The 22,748-nt window shown below is 52.8% G+C and overlaps 7 protein-coding genes across 7 annotated transcripts; 5 read left to right on the plus strand and 2 right to left on the minus strand.

Moving 5' to 3' along the window:
• Nucleotides 1-1,437: 1,437 nt before the first annotated feature.
• CORC01_01298 (uncharacterized protein) lies at nt 1,438-2,088 on the minus strand (the record flags this gene model as incomplete). The annotated part of the gene is made up of 2 exons (XM_022612954.1): nt 1,438-1,901; nt 2,043-2,088. 2 exons carry the CDS (start codon nt 2,086-2,088, stop codon nt 1,438-1,440), a joined length of 510 nt encoding a protein of 169 aa, XP_022480715.1.
• A 2,734-nt stretch (nt 2,089-4,822) lies between these two features.
• CORC01_01299 (uncharacterized protein) lies at nt 4,823-5,053 on the plus strand (the record flags this gene model as incomplete). Its single annotated transcript, XM_022612955.1, has 1 exon — nt 4,823-5,053. The coding sequence occupies one exon, from the start codon at nt 4,823-4,825 to the stop codon at nt 5,051-5,053; it is 231 nt and encodes a 76-aa protein (XP_022480716.1).
• Nucleotides 5,054-10,981: 5,928 nt separating this feature from the next.
• Nucleotides 10,982-14,232, plus strand: CORC01_01300 (DNA polymerase phi; the record flags this gene model as incomplete). Its single annotated transcript, XM_022612956.1, has 3 exons — nt 10,982-12,116; nt 12,173-12,572; nt 12,630-14,232. 3 exons carry the CDS (start codon nt 10,982-10,984, stop codon nt 14,230-14,232), a joined length of 3,138 nt encoding a protein of 1,045 aa, XP_022480717.1.
• A 340-nt stretch (nt 14,233-14,572) lies between these two features.
• CORC01_01301 (uncharacterized protein) lies at nt 14,573-15,133 on the minus strand (the record flags this gene model as incomplete). Its single annotated transcript, XM_022612957.1, has 1 exon — nt 14,573-15,133. The coding sequence occupies one exon, from the start codon at nt 15,131-15,133 to the stop codon at nt 14,573-14,575; it is 561 nt and encodes a 186-aa protein (XP_022480718.1).
• Nucleotides 15,134-16,240: 1,107 nt separating this feature from the next.
• Nucleotides 16,241-17,708, plus strand: CORC01_01302 (uncharacterized protein; the record flags this gene model as incomplete). Its single annotated transcript, XM_022612958.1, has 2 exons — nt 16,241-16,857; nt 16,985-17,708. The coding sequence occupies 2 exons, from the start codon at nt 16,241-16,243 to the stop codon at nt 17,706-17,708; spliced, it is 1,341 nt and encodes a 446-aa protein (XP_022480719.1).
• Nucleotides 17,709-18,338: 630 nt separating this feature from the next.
• On the plus strand, nt 18,339-20,881 carry CORC01_01303 (uncharacterized protein; the record flags this gene model as incomplete). Its single annotated transcript, XM_022612959.1, has 2 exons — nt 18,339-19,879; nt 20,845-20,881. The coding sequence occupies 2 exons, from the start codon at nt 18,339-18,341 to the stop codon at nt 20,879-20,881; spliced, it is 1,578 nt and encodes a 525-aa protein (XP_022480720.1).
• A 761-nt stretch (nt 20,882-21,642) lies between these two features.
• On the plus strand, nt 21,643-22,730 carry CORC01_01304 (DnaJ domain-containing protein; the record flags this gene model as incomplete). Its single annotated transcript, XM_022612960.1, has 2 exons — nt 21,643-21,715; nt 21,784-22,730. The coding sequence occupies 2 exons, from the start codon at nt 21,643-21,645 to the stop codon at nt 22,728-22,730; spliced, it is 1,020 nt and encodes a 339-aa protein (XP_022480721.1).
• Between the last annotated feature and the right edge of the window lie 18 nt (nt 22,731-22,748).

Here is a 22,748-nt window from a genome sequence, read left to right on the forward strand (position 1 = left end):
AGAAATGGCAGATCTGGCACAGAGACTAGTGCACGGCGCCGCGTCGTGAGACTCTAAACTAAACCAATTTGCATAGCTGAGTACGTCTGCAAAGAATTTTCCATCAAATGCTCCAAAGACCCTCCCTCCACAAAGCGGATCTCAGCAATGGTCCAGCAACGACCAAAAGGAGGTTCCGAAGACAGGAAGAAAACTCGAAGGAAAAAAAACGTAGTGACCCGGTAAAAAAAAACCCCCATCGTCATCTTCTCCCCACAGCAACCAACGGGGCCGGCCCTGGGCTGAAGACGTGGGATCGGCTGGGATCAGCTGCGCTTTGACTGGGGACTGGCAAGGGGATATCGGCAGGTCGCAGGGCTTCACCTCCATCTCCGCCATCGCGACTGGCCAGAGCTCTCGGCCGCTCTGCCTCAACTCTCTCAGCCAAGCCTAGGCAATCCCTTGCTGTCCCCCGCCCATCGGCCTAGGACGTGACCCCGGTCCTGGCCCCGGCTTCTGTCTCGTGCGATGCGAGTGCGTGCTGGGCTGGGTGGGCTCCGCTCTCGTTACCTACCCGGGAACCTCAGGATTGCTTTTCACTGCTTCATCGTCCCGTACGACCCAGACTTCAAACTGATCGCGGTTCTCGAATAAACAATTTGGACCTGCCAGAACCTCTTGTCACATGAATTGGACGTTGCAATTGGCCCGTGGTCAGTCAATGCTGGCAACAGAAACGCAGGATTTGGTGGGCGCTGAGACACGGTTCTCGCGGCGCTGGCTGACAGGGCATCTTGTTTCATAAGGCAAGTGGATACGGACAGATAGAGCTCGATGCGTAAGGTAGTAAAAGCTCAGGAGCTTGGGAAGAAAAGAGACACCCAAGAGAGAGCTTTGTTGGAGCTTCGTTGGAGCTCAGTTGGAGCTCAGTTGGAGCTCAGTTGGAGCTCAGTTGGAGCTCAGTTGGAGCTTCAGGCTGGGACTGGGGCTGGGAATACCAGCAGACACCGAACCCGGACCAGGCGATGCATCAAGACGAGGACTGACAACTAGCGTTCTGACAGAGCAACAGAGTTCGAGTCTTTACCTAACTGTCCGTGTCAACTCCCTGATAATGATCCATCCAGCCGGTCTAGGCCTGGGTCTTGGCTTGCCCGGCTTGACTGGCCGGCGAACAGACGGGCGAATGGCAGTTTGCCCGGTGATCAATGACCACGCCAACATCAGCGGCGCTGGTCAAGCATTTGAATGATGCGGATTTGACGGCTCGACACCAAAGTTGAGGGCACGGGTGTTGAAGGCTGCCAGATGCCAGGTGCCAGCCAAGGTCTGTCTAAGACCGGCCGGCGGTGAAGCGGCACGCTCAGTCTTTCATCTCCACAATAGGCACCGTGCATCGAGGAACAGTGATAGAGACATCGATTTGTTACACATCGGCACGTGTATATCGCTAAGTGGTCAGGTCGATCCGAAGCCGGCGGCTGGGAAGATGAAGGTCGAATGAAGGTATCCAAGTTGCGACATGGCCGCAGAAGCGGCCGATGTTTGTTTGCAATGACAGGGTCGGTTTGTACCCTTCTGCGTCTCATGAATTTGTTCGACGGGGCAACAGAAGCAACTGGGACGAGCAAGACCGGCGCCATGCGGGCTGCAGCTGTGCTGCATAGTTGATGCGCGTATGCGAGCCCAGATGCAGAGACTATGCAGTTCATTTGGATGGATAGTCGATGAAGATGGATACCTCGGATGCAGAGCTGCACTTTGCATTGCGGGCAGATGGCCGGGCTGCGTCAAGCTGCTGCAGCTACTGCATGCAGTCCAAGACTCAAGTCTCCGTCCGTACAGCCATGTTTCTGATGCTCCGCCGTGTTGGCCGGCCCGCCCTAGCTTCCATAGGATCGAAGCTCCCCCGGCGACCGCGGCTGTCGACGGTGAGATGCTCCAGCTTCCTGCAGGAGGACTTACGCACTCACGACTCACGAAGTGGGGTTGAGGAAGCTCTCGATACAGGCTCTCGTGCCTCTCGGTTTCCTCTGGGACAGCATGACAACATCACCAGCGACAGGATCCTGGCTTGAAGCTCCACTTGCAAGGCCCGGCTAAGGGCATGTTTGTCATTTTCCCGTGTGCAAATAGGTTTGAACTAAGAACCCCTCTCGTTGGCGGCGACTACCATGTAGCATCCCCAGCTCCCTCGAGACGCCCGCCGTCTTACTGTAGGGGGTCATTTGTTTACTTTCGACAGCTCTTGAAAGCTCGTTCTCGGTCAGCAGCTCGAACGACAAGCCGACTTTCGGCTTTGAGCCAAACTTGACCTGATGCATGACCATGTTGGTCACCTGGTTGTCTCGAAACAGGCTTGAAGAATTCCATCTGGCCCGGGGTTGCGCAACGATAAATGAGGCTCTTGATTTCAAGAATGGAGGAAACATGCAAAGAGCCGAAGCTATCGTCAACCCTGTTGATATTGGCCGGCCTGCCCTGTCTTGTTCCGCTCGTAATCTGCGGTTGCTTGGTTAGAGAAAAAAAAAAAGTCCATGGGGCGCGTCCTATTCACTGAGCCCTTGAACCCCGCGACGACTTACGGATACACCACGAGCGACAAGCTAAACACAGCCCACTCATCCTCCCGATTCCGCTTCACCCAAGCCAGCGACTGCCATTGGCGCACTAGTGACTGGCGTCGGGGTCGTGACTGAGAGTCGACAGCTTCAAGTCCAAGCGCGTGCACAGGCAAGTACACTTGGCCGTCGGTGAAGGCGGCCGGAGGAATTTAAATGATCACTGACAGTGGCTGACGCAAACTGCCTTGACGAGCTTGTCTAATCTGACGGGCCGTCTTGGAACTATTCGGGTTGCGCCTCAAACCTTGTGACGAGAGTCAGGACCTACGGCGTTGTGCCTGAGCCTACCTGCGCGCCATGGAGAACATCCCCGGTACTACAAGATGAGTCTGATTTCCCGTTGCTCTATCAATCGCACGAGCTTCACACCAAACAGGGTTCAACACGGCAGGTCAGCGGGTCCAACTCCTGAAGTCCTGAAGAGCGTAAGATGATAATGCTCAAAGAGCAAAGTGCGGATGAATCATCCGAATGCTCAGTTTCTAGTATAGCCCGATCCCGGGCCAGGGCCAAGAAGCGACCGAAACCCCAACACTCACACCTCCTTCAATGCGGTCGGAGAATTACTGACATAAGCTTGACGAGGGTTGTGATAATGCGCATATGGCCCGATCGTGATTTGACTCATCAGACGCGAGAAGGGAATTCGAGAAGCAATGGACACAACAAAAACATGGTTTTCAGGCATCTTCCCATGTCACAAGACATGGTCTCACCCGGCAATTGCACATCGTGAAAACAAGTTCTGGCCATCATCCATGACTATGAGGCTAACAAGTCGGGCTTGCGTATGGGCGGCGACGTAGAGGGCGGTGCGAGAAACCCCCCCCGGGCCATCTCGATGTGAAAAGCAACGATCACGCACCTCCCGCCCCGATCACCTGCGGCCGGTCTAGTCCGGCTCTAAAACAGACGTCATCTTCTCGGGGTCGAACCTGGCAGTGATCGTCAAGACTCAAGAACAGCCCCCCGGCCTGCAGACCCTCCCCCAAGGCAGAGAGCTCGGCTGACCGTCTGTATCGAGATTTTGCCCAACCGGGCCGTCATTCTCATGCGGTGACATCGTCCTTTTCTGGGGCATTTGCACAATTCGGAGCGTCAAGGCTATGGGGTTACCGCTAGATCCAGTGCCAGGGCCGCATCGAGAGCGACCTTGGTACCCATCGTCAACAACAACATTGCCAATCACAGTAGAGGTCGCTCATAGGATAGACAGCATGTCGGTCAAGCTTGACCGAAAGAGAGAGGGCTCAAAGAGAGCGAGAGATCTCATCGTGAAACAAGATTGGACGGCTCGCCTTGTTTGTTTATTCGCGCGCACAAGACTTGGCCGACGGCGCTACCGGGTTGTGATGCCTTGGATTGATGAGCCCATCCCACGCTATTGAAGATTACCTGCATGATAGGCAAGACAGGCATCGGAAACAATCCAATGAGGCGTCCCAATGCACTTGGAAGCTGTCAGAGCCGAACCTTCAGCTTGGATTTGATACTGGCAGAAGGTTTGCAGGCCTTGTCGCGCGCCCGACATAGACACACCAGTCAGTGCCGCGTGATAGATCCCGCGATGGCGTTCTCCCCCCTCCCTTCACTCGGGTCTCGGTGCCCCTCCTCTTCCCCTCCAGACTCCCGTTCATCCCCCTCTCTTGCCCCTTGCCCCTCCAACCCACGATCAAACACCTTTCACACGGCTTCGAGTCACGAAAAATACGAAAAACGTGGAAACCCAGAACCGTTCCTCCTTCTTACCCAAAGTCTCTGGCTCAACGTTTGAGGATCATCTCTAGCCCGGGCCCAGTCCAATTGGCAAACGGTGTCGTTCACGCCGTTACGGAGCTTTTCTTTGTCTCTTCCTCGTTGGTACGGCTATGGTGAAGCACGAAAGCGGGTGCAGACGGCGCGCTGCACTGCGAGTCGGAAATAGCCATTCTTCATACTCAAGTGAGGGGAATTTTCTTCCCTCTCCTTTCTCGTTGGCGGGCACTTTGTTTACAAACTGCGGGTTCGCGATTCATGTCAACAATAGGCCCCTGCAGACCTTGTCTCCGAATCCCTGCTCCGACGCGAAGTCATGTGCTATTTCACGTGATTCTCACAAGGATAGGTGTCCCAACGGTGACGTCTTTAGCCGCCGTCATCCCGGTTTGGCAGCTGGCACTACTACTACGGTCCGGTTGGCGGGTCTGGTTGACGTCGTTTGGTGGTGTGGTGGTGGGGGGATGAGGGGGGGTGGGAGGTTCTCGAATGGGACGTGCCCAAGGAACAGGGCAGCGCACGACACGGATGGGACAGGAACCAGTAACATTCGAGCGGAGCTTCAGCTCAGCTTTGGGGGCTCAGTGGAGTCGGTATCCCATCCCTCGGCATGCTCGTACGGACGAACTCCGATTTCTTTCTTCTGCGGCTACGGATACTATCACATCATTGACGCCGAGAATCCATCAAGCTGACATCGGATCAATACAAGAGAGTGCCACTTTGCATCTGCTGACGATATCGTGATGGCAAGGCTGTCGAAGGATCTTGGTATCAGCTCAGGGGTTTGCGGCTCCTCTTTCAAGCTTCCTTCACCCCTCTCTCGAACCTCTCTATCTGACCGAACCCCGGAACCGCTGGATGTTGCTGGGCTGAGACTGACTTTGGAGAGCATGGGATTTTGGGACTGGGTTCCCCGCTTTCGCTATCAAGGGGAGCTCTATTTTGGGGCGCAGCAACCACAAACCTACATCTCCCAAGAACTCACCCGCTCCGTTGATGAACGATTCCTCAGCTCTCGGCTAATGCGATAGAAAGATACAAAGTTGGGTCGAAACATGTCGCCATGCATGCGGACCGGGGACTGATTGTTTCTCATTAATTGCCCGGCGATAGTTGCTACCGACACTACCGACCTATGCTTTGGAGTAGCAGGGCAACCCGCACCGATGTCTGAAACGAACGATATCACCCAGTGAGCCAAGCTCGTATGCTGTGTTGCCCGTCTGACCGACGGGTCTGGCCTGACTCTTCCATTACCTAATCCATGTATGTCGCAGTAGCAGCAGCCAGCAATAGCCAGCAACAGCACCACCAGCCAATGCTGCGGGATCAAGTCAGTACGAACGAGCTTCCGGAATAGGCCCTCCACCGCCGTTCCTGCATCTGGGAGTGTGAGCCAACACAATGCCTTGAAGCATGTCCACACATCCCAAACCAACAAGGCAGCCGAAACTTGCCAGTCACGTTGATCTCGCGCGCCATTGCTAGGCGGGTGCTACCCTGGTCTTGAGCCACCCATTCGCAACTACACAGGCGAACAATTGTCCGATGAGCCTGTCACGGCCTGTATGTGGTCCCGCGACGGCTTCAGGAACACCGGGGTCTTCTTTCTCGCTCGCTTGTCTCTTGCCTTGGTCCCTCTGCTGTTTTTGCCTTCCCCTCCCCCACTTCTACGAGACCTCAAACATACATCCCCTTCCCACAACAAGCAACGGCCAGATCGGGCGAGACCGCCACGGCCGCACCGGTATGAATCGACCGGCCGGCCGAGCCGCCGTTCACAGTCCGCGTTGGTGCAAGTTGTCTCTGGCGGCGGCGGCGACCTAATGTCCGCAGCATTCCTCCGGACCGTTTCGTCAATGCGGCGACGATACGTATGCAAACCCCTATTTCTCAGTGACGCCGAGCGTGTTACAAATCTTGCATTCCCTTTGTTCGTCTCGACTTATTACGAAGTCCCGTCGAAGTTTGGCGTGTGAAGGACAATTAGATCTAGTGCTTGCGGTCCCGCTGGGGTGGACGCTTTTTTGGTGACGGCGCCTCTCGACTAACATGCGTTTGTGGCGTGTCCATCTTGGTCGAGTCGGAAGCTTTCACATTAGTACCTTGTTGGCATTTGAGTGCCTGGTGGGTTTTTTTGAGGGGGAGACGGGAACCGCAAGTAGAGAGAAGCAGTGTGATCAAACGGGCATGGCGCCTCCGAGCTAAAACATCAAACATTCTCCCCACGAGGATTGAGACAAAGAGAAGGGTGGCGACGTGAGTGAGTAGCTTTTGGAATGGCGCCAGGCTGGACGATGGGTAGCGACCCCGTTTCTCCTGAGCTAAGCGGGAGCGAGTGAAGAAGGGTTGCGGGAGGGCAGAGTCGTGTTCTGCATGATTCGAGGCGTTTGCTAGCAGCCTCGTTGTTCTTAGCATCCGCATCTTGTGCCTGACGGAGGAATACCATCTCTTGAAGGGTTCATAGATGGCGTGCTCTAGGAGTTTGAGACGGGAGACAGAACGGGAGACGGCGTTTAGCTAGAGTCTGGTGTCCCGACTATATTGGTAACGTGCTCAGGGCGTGAGGCGGATTTCAACGCCGTGATATCTACTTGTCCTTGACAGGCATCAATCGTTCTAGAAATATGCCTAGTTCCCGTGAGAGAGGGCTGATCAGGAGTCCAAAGAGCCCGTGCTGGCTATGTTTCCCTATCATTGTTCACATCGCCACACCCCTGAAACTGTCCAACCCGTTCGTCCCCCCCTGAATTCTGCTCAACAAGCGCGGCATCGCGAGACCGCGAACCAGAGACGGAGGCGGGATGGGAGTGCTTGGCGCAGATAGGGATCACGGATCGGCGTTTGGTTCTTTATGTCTTTCGGCCTCGCGGCCGGGCGGGTGGAGATCTGGATCGTTCGAGTTGCGGTTGGTCTTCTGGACCCCTCGTGGACCTAGCGGGAGCCCCTTTCGGCACCGGAGCCGGTGCTGAGAGCCTGCTTGATGCTCGATGCTGTCAGGCTGTCAGGCTTACCTGCCATGGGTCGGGCTGGGTGGCTGTATCCGTCTTGACTTGGATCTGGGAGGATGCGGGACGAGACCGGTGGGTGGGAGGTTTGTTGGATACCGATGTTCAGTGGAGAGGCTCTGTCGTATGAATGAAGGAGTGCGGACGTCGCCTGCCCTTCCATAGGGAGAGCGTAGAGCGACAATTGTGAGAGCGAAAGTAGAGGTAGGTATATGCCATATTGATCCCCGTTTGTATATCTCGGGGTCACAGTCTGAGATACTTGTGATAGAGCTTGAAGTCTGGGTAGAAGGCCTTGTACGATGTCCTGGCTAGCTCAGTCACATTGCACCACGCCGTGTGCCTCATGTCCGCTCACTGTGGACCAGCTGGGGCGATGATGTAGTGGGGAGGTTGTAAGAGTAATGAGGGGGGAGCAAATTCTCGTAAGAGATTTCGTCCGGCTATTGAGGTATATCATGGAATGAACGTAGCGCAAGAATAGATGAAAGCTTGGGGTTAAAATGATGTTTTTCTATGAGTTGAGCAGGTTGCGAATAGCGGCATAGGACCTGAGGAAATTGAGATGCTGAAAAGTAAGATTTGAGGGGCAGCTCGAGTTGTACTTGAGCATGCCCGGGGTAACGCGACGTGCCCAGGGGGAGATGGTTATGCAGCCAGAACCCATTGGCCCTGGGTTTTGGTCTTTGCTATTGGCAACAGGGCAGCACGTTGGGGGGTCGGAGCTGATTTTATGTTGGGGGCAACTTTCTACTATTCATCGTGCTGTGATACTTGTACCAGTGAAATATATCATCTGAATACCCTTGGAAGTGATCTGTAGCGATGATTGACACAGCAACCTTTGGCTCCGGGAGACGAAGGTTTGCCTCGTATGGGAATGAGAAAGAGGTTGTGGGCGATCCAGAAAGAGATCCATTGGGTTCTTGTAGGATCTAGGGTTCTAGATGAGTATATACGGGGTATTACTGGTTGTTGTCACATGTATATAATTCCAAGGGTGTGTATCTCAGGTGTAGAATGTGGCCAGTATTGGAGGTGACTGAGGGGATGTCGAAGGAAGTTGTTTTAAGGACCACAGTGAATAGAATTCGCGAAACAGATGGGAGGGGGGAATCCTTTGAGAACGATACAAGAGCTGAAACGATAGCTGCGGGAGTTCCATGTCTTCAAAACATAAACAGGTAATAAACTTGAGAAATGATATTTGTCGACTGTGTTTTATATCACAAAGGCCGGTATACACAGTAGTGGAAGCTTCTACTGGTAAAGAGAGGGTTAGAAGACGAAGACGGCAGGAAGGATGTAATTGTCGAATGGTCGTGTGGACAAACTCGATGGTATGCGAGGCGCGAGCAAAAACAAGGTCCATCAGGCAAACAACGCAATTCGAAGATCCAGGAGAGGGATTTGGGACCTGGCTCGTTGCCCTTTGGGATTGAAAGAGATGGAGTTGCATTACCCTGCTTCTGGCGTTGTCTTGATGCTACACAGAGTATATGGGAAGTGTGAGTAGCGCAGAGTCTATAGATCTATGCTCGATTTGAAAGAGAGGTAGGTGGAACTATTATCGAGTTCCACGTCTCTGTCGGAGGGCTGTAGTTGGGGATTCTGATGTTATAGACGAGGTTGATATCCCAGAAATTGCTTGGGAACTTCTCGCTCCTCTCTAGAATGATCTGACGTGGGGAGATTTTGAACCTTCCAACCTTATTCCACTTCATCAGCAAACATGATGTCATTCAAGCTGTGACACAATCCATGTTGTTGGTTTTATTTGTATCTGGCTTCGAGACTTTACCTGTTTCGCATTCTATAGATGGTCTTGTTGGCCCGAATGCCTACCCTCATGATCGAATGCCCTACCATATACGCAGCCTCAGAGCTACTTTTGTCATCTCAGAACCCTTTGTCTCGCAGGTAAGTTCATATTCCATCTCCAAATTGATCTAGAAGTCAATTGCAGAAAGAGGAAAAGAATAAAACAATGAGCTGCGTGTGGCATTATGCAGGGCCAGGAATGGAATATGCCTATGGCTCCCAAGGGGTGTCCCGCTCGACTCTGAACTGCAATGTTGCGCATCAGGTAATTCCCCCCCTACTAGCCCCATTTCATTTTAATTTTCTGCCTGCGGCACCCTTTTTTGGACTTGTAGTCCCTCAGTATTGAAATTATGTTCATTGAAATGAATGATAGTCAGAAGAAAAGCCCCGCGGCGATGTTGGAATGATTGCCCCTATGAAACTGCAATTATCTTGAGCCAGTCTAATTCCAGCCTTTTCTGTAGCGGTTCATGTTATCGGTGTTCTCTGTATCCTGAACCTTTAACCATTGTGCAACGGCCCATCCTCGACCTAACTTTATGAGCTGCTGGGCGTGTTCTTGTTTCGTTCATCCCTATCATGGGGGCCTGGACGCTACATCGAAAGCTGAGATAGCATATATAGGCAGAAAAGGCATTGTAACCAACTATGACACATATGTTTTTTGATCACATATCATTATCCTTCAGACATAGGTAGTTCGAGATAGCTCAAGTCTTCAGCGGCGGGACGCGAGCCTTGCTCAAGCAGAGCAGCGGCGGTCTCGGAGTTGCGCAGCAGGCTGTGAAATGCAGGAATGAGTGAACAAGAGACCTCCAATTACTGCTTATTTAATCTGAAGGCTCTGAATCTAGAGCTCTGAATATGCTTTGCCGTTGTGCAATTCCACAAGACCGGGTTATCGAACGTTTCAGGTCACTCATGGGCTGGGCTCCGAAGGAAAGTCTTAGGCATTTGTCAGTTCACATGAGCCAGTGATAGATCCATGTTTCCTCTTTAAGCGCCATGGATCTAAATCTGAAACTCCTCTAAGGGTAAGTGACTTTCTTCAAGGGTGCGCAAAGTTCTGAATGAACTCGGCCACGATTCGTAGCGTCAACTGCAATACCCCTGAAACCTTGGGGTTGCCATCCTATATGAAACAATAAGTGAATGTTATAAGAAGGGATGTGATAGAACAAGGTGGCTTCATCATGCGGCGGGACAAAGTGAAGCATGTCTCAGAGTCTCAGAGCTATGCTATGTGGAAGAACAGCTAGCCAAGCACGCGCTGGACGGAGCTGCTGATAAGAAGGCCTTCATAATTTCAAAGGCAACGAAGTATGAGATGAGCATGTTTTGACTAGAATGAAGCGAGTTACAGGGAGAAAATTCACGGATCAGAGGAGGCTTTTAAGACACGAGAACTGAGAGGTTCCCTCTGAAAGCCAAGATACCTTATTATAAGGTAATGTCACCGCCTCACTGTGACATTTTGGCACTGAATTGAGTTGTGGAACCATCGCGGGTAACAGTGGAAACCTGCAGAAACCCCCACTATATTTAGGTGGGGCATGGGTGAGGTGAACTAAAAGTCGTTTTTTTGCCGGGCGGTAAAGTTTGGCAGAACTTTTTACACTCCAAACTTTTTGGACGGGACCCTGGCGGCGATCAGAGCGTATGCGCCCTGTAATCTAAGAACCAGAAGCAAAAAAGAAAACGTCGCAAATTTACACGCAAATCTAATCTTATCTTCGATTTACGGCAAAGGAAAAAAAGACCGCCATTGGCAATAACCGAGTTCACACAATGACCAAGACGGCGAGCGCAAAGCGCAAACGCGCCGAGAGAGAGGCCCTCAAGGCAGCCGAGTCCAACAAGCGCGCCAAATCCTCCCACAATGCCTCGGCCGACGGCAGCATCACCCCGGACTCGAACGATGTCGCCGATGCCACCCATAGTGGAAGCGGTACCAGGCTGCCTAAGATTCTGTTGGAGAAGACGCTTTTTGTCGAGAATTCGACCGGCAAGGACCGCGTTCGCGAGGCGAAGCTGTACGACCTCCTCAGCAGCGAGAATGAGACGGACCGCCTCGAGGCCGCTGGCGCCATAATCTCTAGTCTGCTCGATGGTGAGGGCGTGACGGAGGCAGTTCTGACAAGACATCTCGACTGGCGACTGTTCCGTGGTCTTGCCAGCGGAAGAGCGGCGTCGAGGTTGGGGTACAGCGTCGTCTTGACCGAGATTCTGAGCCAGCTTCTCGGCCCGCCGAGAAACTTGTGCCGTGAAAAGTATCCCGGCCTGACTTTTGATAAGGTCTTGGAGATGTTGATGGAGAGGACGCGTTTCGGAGGAAACATTTCGGGCCAGGAGGAGCGAGACCTGTACTTCGGACAGCTTTTCGGACTTGAATGCTTCGTGCGCGCGAGGGTCTTGTTCCTCGACGAGGAGGGCCCCGACAGATGGAACGAGATTCTCAGACTGCTTGTGAAGTTGGGCGGCAAGAAGATCTGGCTGCGGCCGCAATGCGGATGGGTCGTTGCGCAGGCTTTGGCGCAGCTGGATCGCCCCCGCGTCGAGATGGTCCTGCAGCAGCTTGTTGAGCTCGGCTGGGCCAAGACCCCCGAAGGTGTGGGCATCTGGCTCGTCGCATTCGAGCAGTGCCCCGAACTGACCATCGGCGACAAGGCGAAGCACCATCATCCCCTCTCTTCGAGGAACCTGGGTGAGCTGGCGGGTATCCTGAAGGAGAGCGGGCAGGATGATGTTGAGAAGCAGCAACAGCAACAGCAGCAGTCGAGGAGGGGTGGCTATGTCAAGAACAAGCAGGCCAACTGGACGCCGCAGCTTCATTTTGTATGGGACCTAATTGTGCGACACTTCCTGCGCAGGGGTCCTGCACATGTTGACGGGTTTCGATCCTTCTGGAAGCGAGTTGTCGATGGTGAGTTTTCGGGGTACGCAGCTGGTAGAGACGTCAGGCTAATCGAAACATCACAGACAACTTCTTCGCCAAGACCGCCACTGAGGGACAGAAGTTCAGGGGCTTTTTGGTCTTCCAGAAGATGCTTCAGAGCTACGCCGATATCGACGACCTCCTCGACGTCCTCTTCAGCAGAAACCTGATGACCTGTCTCATCAATCAGGCATCTCAAGAAGATCGCTTCCTCCACCGTGCAGCTTTGAAGACATTGAAAGTCATCGAGGAGACTTCTGCGGCGCATCCTGAGGCTACCGGCATCATTCTCGACAACTTGATTAACAACAACGGACTGTATCGATTTGATGTGATGACTAAGAGCAAGACAGTTGACAAAATTCTTCAGCATGTGAAGGCCGAGACCGGCGAGGATGTCATCCAGGTTCTTAGCGGACCTGTAATGAAGACTTCCACTACGTCGTGCGTGGATCCCTCTCTGTGCAAAATGTCTTGAGCTAGACACTGACCATCGCACAGGAAGGATATTAACACGGTCAAGCTCGATCTTCGCGTCTACATCGAATACATATTCCGCCTGACCACCTCGGCACCAGAACCCGCTCTGCAGGAGCTGACCTCGCTCGCATATGCTAAGCCCATTTGGATCCCGGAGAACGCGAACTCGCTAGTGACGGAGCTGAGCAGAAGCCGTCTTCAGTCGGCCTTTGCGAAGCTGTCGCGAAAGGCAGAGGATTCCAACTACCTTTGCACAGCAGTGCAGTCAATCAACCCAGACTACATTCGCATGGAAGGCGAGATGAAGAAGGAGGTTCACTCAGCGCGGAAGCGGTTGGAGAAGCTCATGAAGCAGAGTGCTTCCGCGAGCGAGAGCTCGACGGATGAGGTCAAGATCTCACAGGGCCTGGCGCTGCTTCACGCGATTGCCATCTTCCAGCTGTACAACGAGGAGCCGGATGCGTTCCAGCTTCTGAGCGATCTCAAGGAGTACCAGACTCGTCTGCAGACGGACGAGGAAGGCGCTGCAGAATTCTTGGTCGAGATCTTGCTTTCCCTTGTTTCTCAGCAGTCGTCGCTTTTGCGTGAGATCTCGCAGCGGGTGTTTGGCTACTTCACTAGCCGGGTGTCTCCCAAGGCACTGGAGCTGTTGTTGGATGTCCTCTCGGCCGACGAGAGCGCCAAGGGACAGCAGTCGCTATTCGACGTCGACGCCGATGATATGGATGTCGAGGATATGGAGGAGGACGAAGACGAAGACGATTCCGACGATGAGGCTGGTTCTGACGCCGAGGTGGATTCCAATGTCGAGTTCGATGCTCTCGACGCCAGTGACGATGAGGAAGGCGAGGAGAATAATGAAGACGAGGAATCCGGATCGGACGAAGAGGCAGACGACGAAGAAGCACAGAACCTCGCAGACCTTGATGACGCGCTCGGTAAGATCCTCAACAGCCACCGCCTCGACAAGGACGAAGATGCCGAGTCCTCGGACAACGACTCGGACATGAGCGACGGAGACATGCTGGAGCTGGACGGCAAGCTGGCCGAGGTCTTCAAGCAGCGCCAAAAGGCGGCGCCGAGCAAGAAGAAGGAGCGCAAGGCCGCCAAGGAGTCCGTCGTCAACTTCAAGCGGCGCGTGCTGGACCTGCTCGAGATCTTCGTGCGAAACGAGGCGGGCAGCCCGACGACGCTGGCGATCTTGCAGCCACTGCTGCAGCTCGTCCGCACGTCGACGATCAAGACGCTCACTGATCGGGCTTTTGAGCTGATCAAGGACTACCAGAAGCGCGCGCGTAAGGCTAGATCTGGTAGCAGTGGCGGCAAGACGGATGACAAGGTCGACCTGGAGGAGGCGGTTGAGGTCCTGAAGGGCATTTATGCCGAGCTCAAGGCCGGCGAGACAAAGTCTCACGCCAAGGCCGCGGTGCCTGCCTGCTTGATCGCTGCTTCTAGCGTGTTCCACGCCGGCAAGGGTGACCGGGCTGCCGTCGATGCCGTTGTTGGGGATGTGGAGGGGGCATCAGCGACGCAGCTGGAGATGAAGAAGGCCTGGGATGAGTGGTGCAGGAATCAGGTGGTTTTGAAGAAGAAGGCGGCTGCTGGTGCTGGACAGAGTAAATAGAAAGGGGGTAGAAACACAGAGTGTCTGGTAGATGACATTCGATACAAAGCTTTTGTTTCTGGCGCATTGGGCAAGGGGTGGGAACGAAACAAAGATCTGGATTTGAGTCACGTCGAAAAGCATTGGCCTCGTTAGGCACCGGGAAGGTTCTAGGCTTGAAGTCTTGTGCATATTTAATACCTAGGGCCCAACTTCTGCATCTCACACAGATTTTACCGGGCCGCATGTTTTCTTTCCTTGCTTACCTACCTACCTGGGGTAAATTGACCTTCTAATTCTGCCCTCTAGATGTCAATCTGATCAATGTACTAATTCAAATCTCCTTGCCAGAAAATAAAGGTCAGAAAACATATGAGAAGACTCCATTCCAACAACGACACTGGCGTCTTGGGTTGTGCCTCAGAGGACTGATGAGGATAATTTCGACATTTGCCCAGGCATGTTTGTACACTTCAACAGCTCGAGCTGTTCCAATCTCAATACCGATTCCTAAGCAATCTTCCGAGTCCTGGGATTTGCCGCATAGCTTGGCAAGAGCAGGCTGGTGAAGTTGAGGAGGTTCCCTGCTGCACAGCTTGGCAAGAGTAAGATCGTCAACTTGGGGGGCTTCCCTAGTAGCCTTGTTCTTTGCATCTACGGCGGCTTTCTCCAGTCCACTAGAAGAAGTCAGGTCCTGGATGGATGAGGCCGAGGCTGGATCTGGGTTGCAGGCTCTTAGAGGGCCCGTTTCGATCTCAGTCTCTCGAAGCGAGAGAGAAATACCAATCTGAATCGCGTCAAATCCAAGTGCGTCTCCAAAATAGAAGTGGCCCAGCTCTGGATCTTCGTCCAGTCCCACTATGGCATCACCTCGAAGCTTTCGAAAGCTCAGCCCGGAAGAAGATGCCGGAGACTTTTCCATAGTTGAAGACCAAGGGGATCTATGGCCTAATGGTCGGTCGACTTGATGATGTTGGACCATTCTCAGAAAAAGGCTTACAAGATTACACATTTTGGAACCTGCATGGCTTTCCTCAGAATGTGAGATAGATTCTGGGCGTGTGTTGGATCCAGGGTATGAGGTAGACTTGGGTGTGCGTGTAATAGATTCAGTGAGTTAGAAAATAATGTTTGACATTTAATACCTATCCTCAAAGGTAAGAAACGACCTTGGGTCGCTCTAATTGTACCGTTTAACACACATAGGAGATGACAAGGGGATTATTCTCTTTCAAGTTGAAGGGATTGTTCACTTACAACCCAAGAAACCACCGAGTGAGGTAAACTGCATACCTGTGCAGTCGAGTCTGTTCAAACCCAGGATCAGTTAATGGACTTCCGTATTGGTAGATTACACTGTGACTTGACTTTATAGTTTGTTTTGATCGTGTTTGCTTCTTGCTGTTCCCGAGGTATGTCGAGATTATCTAAGAGGTAACTCTGTCATACCTAGGGTCGTCAAAGTACAACTTCAACAGAAACATAACTTGTATTGAAAGGGAGCAATGAGATTCACGTCCGACTCCAAAAGTTTATATAGTTATTAAATCGAATTATTCAATCATCAAAATTTCTCAGAGTCAACCTGAGTTTGACTTCTGGTGGGTTTAGTAAACTGACCTTCTAGGCAACTTGGCCCATTCACTTGCCCCAGCTTCTCAAGCAGACATTGTGCCCGTGCTCTAGGTGAGGGAGTCTCGGAGCCGGCCAACGAAATCAGAGTGGAGACATTGACTTACACGGTGCCGTCTCCAGGTCCGGCCGTAGGCCTGTTCGGTGAGCGCTGTAAATTCAGGCCACTTCCAAGTCACAGCAGACCTGGAGGGATGGTTTCCTGTATGTATAGAAGTTCCCCAGTCGATGGAAAGTCTCATGTGGACATGAAAATATCTCCCTTACACACAAAATTGATACACATCGCAAAGTCAATCGAAAATTCGGTAGGAAAATTCACTTGTCCCCGTTTCCTAGTCTCCCTTCCGACTCTGCCACTGAATACCCTCAAAAATACTGACAAAGTCTAGGAGCGATGGTTACAGCGCGTGGCAACTCAAAATGGCCTACTCTGCCCCAGGAGATCCGAGACACGATTCTCGAATACGTCCCTGGAAGGTTCGCAGGTATATGCAAGGACTGGCGAAGAGCCATTGAGCCCAGAAATTTTCGAACCATCGAAGTCGATTCAGATGTACACTCGTTGAGCCAGCTGCGCGCTACCTTTGATGAAAACCTCTTGAGGCAAAGCTACGTCAGAAACCTCTGGTTCAAGATTACGTTACCGGAGCACAGCATCACGAGCCGGTCGAAACCACAGACTTCTGAGGAGTGGATGGCGGAGAATCGTTGCTTCTACCAGGCCACACATGACTTTTTGGAGATCCTTTCAACATGGCGATATGCCAATAAGGCTGACTGGACAACATATCAAGGTATCAACTGGGAGGTCAGTCTCTCTTCGCCAAGTGATGTCGGTAATGCGTGCGGAATCGAAGGGCTCATGGACAACTGGCGAGAGGGAGGGCGCTACGTGTTCAATAGTGTTGATCTGAATACGATATACGACTTGCCAGCTGCTAACTGCATCACCGGGCTGAGTATACTGCGCCGAAACATGCGCAGAATCAGTTGGAGCTTTTTTCATTGGATGTATGATAGCCTACCCAGGCTGAGAAGGGTTCATTTCGAACCGTGGAAGCATCTGAATACACGGCAACAAAAACGCACCGAGGAACGTCAGTACCAGAACCGAAATTACTCTCTTACCATGCTGTAGGAATCTCACTGAACCAGGTGTAGATTTGGCAGATGTATTGACGATCTGCGAATCCTTTTCAAAGATCCACGTCTTTGAGCATGGTGACCTATGCCCCTCCAAGAATTGGCGCTTCTCCAGCTTCTCCAACAATTTGACCGGAGCTCTATTCAATCGAAGCTTTGTATTGGAGGAGCTTCTTGTCTGCAACTTCATAGATGCCATGGACTTCTTTGATTGCATCAAGAGACAACCCATGCATACCGCACCACCCGTGTGGCAGAACCTGCGGGTTCTAACGATGACTTCCCAGGGCATTTCCGCCGGCGGGAAGCCCGAGTTTATCAACGGTCTCATTTCCGACGCTGGCAGAGCCGCAAAGCAGATGCCGGCACTCCGTGTAATGGAACTCTATGGTGCCTGGCTCAAATGTGCTGGGATATTCCGGTACCAGGTCGTAGGCAGCTTTGCCAAGATCGGCTGGGCGAGCACGTGGGAATTCAAGCTGGGAGACGAGTCGAAGCAGATTTGGTGGGACGTCACGCAGCTCAGGGAGAACCGGCTGGTGCTCCAGTCCGTTGTCGAGAAGCATGTGTATCGTTACCATGGCCCAGTCCACTTTATGCACGTGTGGTCGGTGACTCGGAGCTTGGCTCTTCATCCCTCTTCGTCTGCAGCTCTTGGATATCACAACCTCCCCGATCATCGTCGTCGCTTTTTCGGTGATCGAGACCTTTCCTTGTAGTTCCGGCAAGGATGCCCAGGCTGTGTTGAGAATGGAGTTTTGGGCGGCGGCGGAGGTGGACAGGATTCAAGCTCGGGATAACCAGCCAGTGTAAAGCTGCTTGGTTGCGTGCTCAAGCTTCTCAGAAAATATAATTAAAGTAAATGGGGAAGGATGTGGAGTTGCTAGAGGACTGCTCAACGAGCATTTGAGGACAAAGGGCCCGAAGAACCCGATGGAAAGATGCAAGGGCATCTTCCAGTGGTGTATTTCTGCGTATTGAAATGGCAAGACGAAAACTCTTTGACAAAGCCTGACAATCGAATCCTATATCGAACTTTGTCTGCTCTTGTCTTCAACAAGCGGCCCTTGTTCCGTCTGTCCGGGACCACAGCAAGAACAAATGCTTAGAGAACAAGTGGCTCTTTTGACCACTGATCGGGTCGTCGACATCAGCTGAAGTGCTGGGAGAGTGATGAGCATTTAATTAATGATAAATGAAACTCCTTCTGCCAAGTATACAATCGGACCAAAACATTATCTTCCACATAGAGAACTCAGTAACCATCCCTGAACGATACACCACAAACAAAAAACGACAGCACTCACCCGAGGGCAAGAATAAGCAGCATCCAAGACGCTTAATCCAATATGTGCACCCACCTATGGCGCAGATATTATTGCCCCAGGGCAGTCAAATGTACGCAGATCTCTGGCCAAAGACAGCAGCACCCTTTCCCAGACGAAAAGATCGAGGACCATCATCTCATTCGAGAAAATGACAATGTCTACAGAGAGAACGACCAATATAGCTTTCAAGAAGTGCCGCACGGAAAGCTTATCCACTGGGTCTATAACGTGATTCGTTGCGCTCATCTGCACGCAGCGGACTGCGTCAAGGGGGGCTGTCTAGGAAGCATTGTTCAAATTTTCAAAGGAGCATGCTACTTCTGTACCGGCAACGTCGATGCATACTTTGAATCCCCTGACGAAGTCCTTAACACAATTCCCAGTAAAATTGACCTCCCGGGGCCAGGGATAGACTTGAGCGCCGACAGGATTCATGTGTTCGAAACGTATCGGGAGAAGTACCTCCTACAGCTACTCAAACTGTGCTTGGCGGTGCTATCGAGACCTTATCCCGTGGAAGCCGAATCCAGGGACTGGGAGATGGAGATGGAAGCCGCCTGGCCAGAGATCTGGTGCAAGCTGTTCAGGGACCACATCGGGAGCGGCGCATTCTACTGCGAATGCAAGCCGATGCAGGAGGAGTGGCGGACCAACCCTGCGTTTGCCATGAGACATAACGAAGCATCCTGTGTCCTCGATAATTTCGGTTTCAGAGTTGGCGAAGAGGGAACCGTCGAGGCCTTTGCCGAGGCGGATACAGGGCAGCATTGGGATCCGGCTGAGGAAGTGTGGGTGCCAGCATCGGAGCCAACCGAGAGGGCGATGAGACTGGAGGGACTATACGACGATGACCGCGACTTCCCACAGCACCAGATATCGTTTGTGGCATTGAGCAGAGATACTTATGACCGCCGCCTGTATAAGCTCTTGAAGAGGGCGGAGCAATGCCGCGACCATGTGGCGGAGAGAGGCGCACAAACATCTCAGACACACCCTCGGGGAGAGTATTGGAACAGCCATAACATGCCTTGGCTGGGACTCGAAGATTGGAGCCGGTCAGTGTGGCGGCGATATAACTTCTTGTCCTGGCTGTACAAGTTCCTCGCATTGGACGCCGGCCTGGACGAGCAAGTCATGATGTACGTCGGCGGCGGCCTGCTCGCCGTCCTCAACCCGTGGCCTAACCCACAAAACATCGACCACTCTTCGCACCCGCAGTACCTGACCTTGAACAAGGAGCTCGCTGCCGCCGATATCCTCCAGGAATGCGTCTATTGGGTCGAGCACCATTGGCCGATTATAAGCCACAGCACCGCGACAACGGACAGCTTCCGCAACTCGCTCGACGTGAGTTTAGACCTGTTCAGCACCATCGATCGCAACACGCAAATCGCACTTGAGGACATCAGGTGCCGGAACAGAACGGCGGAAGCCAGAACGCTCGCGTTCGCCGTGCTGCCCTCCACGGCGATCGAGGACGGTTCGGAGAATTGCAACATCTGCATCTCACCCTGGGACGACTATCCGAACCACGAGCCCGTGATGCTCCCGTGCTGTTACCAGTACGTCGGACGTAAGTGCTTGAAGAGCTGGCTGGCGCTGAGAGACCTCCGCGGGGCCCGTTCCGGCCGGGCCGAGACGGAGGCGACATGGGCGGTCGAGTTCAGTTGTCCGTTGTGTAGGCAGAAAATTGGGCGCCATTTCTCGCCCAATATCAGGCAGGGCGGCCCGCTCGGTATTCGAGATTCTGGCTTAAGTTTTCATGACAGGTATAAATCGTTTCCAAACCCTGAAGGGTATTGGGATGGCCGAGAGGCACAGTGGGGTGCTTGACTAAAAGTTTCATGTTTGTTGGCTTTATGGAATTGCTGGACTTTGTAAACTCTCGAAAAAAGACACGTCTGGAAGTAGATTGGGGAGATGGAAGAGGGTGAGTAGAGAAGTGAAGGCGATCGGTGCGGAGGATGAATTTTCGGCGACTATATTTATACATACAAACACATATATATATAGTATGCTGTATTGCTTCATAATGACAGGTGAAAGCAGGATGATAGGTCATAGAATTAAAATATTTGGCTCGGCGTCGAGAAACTTCTTGATGATACCAGGGCCCAATGCACACGGAAGTCAAGAAAGGCAATAGCTTAAAAAGGAAGAATGGATAAGGTGGAAGATGAAGAAGAGGAAAGAGGGAGAAAAGGTTTAGAACAAACGAACTTGGAACCTGACTGAAAAGGAGGTACCCACTCTGGAATCTCAACTCCTTCCTCACTCACCTCACATCACCTTGCCTACACGCTTTCATGGTTTTTTCCTTCTTCTTCCTTCTTCTTTTGCCTTTCAATCCATCCTCAGCTGGCTGCTACTTCCAACCCACCCCATCACTAAAACCAATGAAGGAAGGATAGCAAAATGAGTATGTTCTCACTGACCTCTTCCTTCAAAACTACACCCTTTTGGAGTAAGAAACACTGCGTTCTTGTGCTCTCTCGGTCTCATCGTTTGTTTGCTGACCTCGAACCAGTCCGGTTACTCAGAAGCCGTTCCAAAATTTCCACTGAGACCATCGACAATGTCCCACTGGCAGTCTGTTGGGTGACTTGGCCAACCTCACAGAGCCTCACCTGGGTTAGCCATCGTGATGTGAGGACCGAGGCGATCAAACCAAATCAATCCAAGAAACCACCACGGAAAGCTTACCTCAGCATACGCCTTACATAAGACATCAAACCCACACAATTAAGGGAGCTAGATCTGGATCAGTCTAGTCCCAAGGGGGATTGGTGCGATTCGGACGCCGCAATGATCCCTGCCCGCAGCGGTCGGAACCTTCTCTTTTCAGTCAGGCCCTCTTTGCAGATGCAGCAGGAGGGCGGGATCCCCTGACGCCTGCGACCCTACTGTCTTTGCTTTGCTGCTGCTTCCCACCCTCGGCCAGAGCAGAGGCGAAAAAAAAAAAAGATCCCTTGTCCACGGGAAATTCCACCTCATCCTGAATCTCTCTCCCAGAGACCACATTTCCCAATCGCAATTCTGTGGGAGAAATTTTCCCTTCTCTTCTGCAGAGACCTATCGGACGGGATACTGTCAACTGGAGACGACGATCTAGGAGGACCCTTGGGAAAAGAGAAACGAAGTACGTGGTTGTTGTTGCTTCGCTGGCAGCTCCATACCACCTGTTCCCCACGTTGAGTAAAGCTCAAGCTAACAACACCTGGCATCCTCAGCTGCGATTTCTCGGACCCGACATTCCCTAAACTTTCGGCCATTGCGCGCCGCCTTCTCATTCCATTAGGATTCGCCTGGACACGGCAACGACAACATGAAGTTCAGCAACATCCTGTCCATTGGCCTTCTGGTCGTGTCGCCCCTAGCTGCGGCTTGGAGCAAGGAGGGTAAGGGCACCGCCAACCTGTGTTGTTTCCGTCGCAAAACGAACGTGTGCTAACATGGAAAACAAAAGATCGCGAGATTTTCCGTATTCGCGACGAGATCAAGGCTCATGAAGCCAACCCCGAACAGACCTTCTACGACCTCCTTGGCGTCAAGAATAGTGCTTCCATCGACGAGATCACCAAGGCCTACCGCAAGATCTCTCGCACTCTCCACCCTGATAAAGTCCGCCAACAGCTCATCGCCGAGCGCACCAAGGCTAAGAAGAAGGAGAAGAAGGCCCCCGGCGTCAATGTGTCCAAGCCTCCCACTCAGAAGGAGATTAAGGCCGCTGTCAAGATTGCTTCGGACCGTCAGGCCCGCCTCGGCCTCGTACGCAACATCATCAGCGGCCCCGATCGCGACCGCTACGACCACTTCCTGAAAAATGGCTTCCCGGCCTGGAAGGGCACCAATTATTATTACAACCGGTACCGCCCCGGCCTGGGCACTGTGCTCTTTGGTGTCTTCCTTGTTGCTGGAGGTGCCTTCCACTACATCGCTCTATTCATGTCCTGGAAGCGTCAGAAGGATTTTGTCGAACGCTACATCAAATTCGCGCGCAATGCCGCGTGGGGAGACAACCTGAACATCCCTGGCATCGACGACTCCCCCGCCCCTGCTCCTGCCTCACCTGCCGCCGATGATGAGGAGGGCCCCCAGCTGCCTAGAAACCGCAAGGAGAGACGTATGCAGGAACAGATGGCTCGCAGAGAGGCCGCCAAAGAGCGCGGAGGTCGATCCCGCAAGCCGGCTCCCGCCGCCCGCAGCACCAGCGGCAGCGGCAGCGCCACCCCCCGGGAGACGGCTGCGCAGACCGGCCAGACCGGTCCCACCGGCTCGAAGAAGCGCGTCGTCGCCGAGAATGGCAAGATCCTTGTGGTTGATTCAATCGGCGATGTCTACCTCGAGGAGCAGGATGAGGACGGCAACACCGAGCAGTACCTCCTTGATGTATGTGTCCAGAATGCAAGCTAAGCTTGTCAACCCCCCCCC

The sequence above is a fragment of the Colletotrichum orchidophilum genome (assembly GCF_001831195.1).
Source record: "Colletotrichum orchidophilum strain IMI 309357 chromosome Unknown Scaffold_6.1, whole genome shotgun sequence".
Classification (NCBI taxonomy): Eukaryota; Fungi; Ascomycota; class Sordariomycetes; order Glomerellales; family Glomerellaceae; genus Colletotrichum; species Colletotrichum orchidophilum.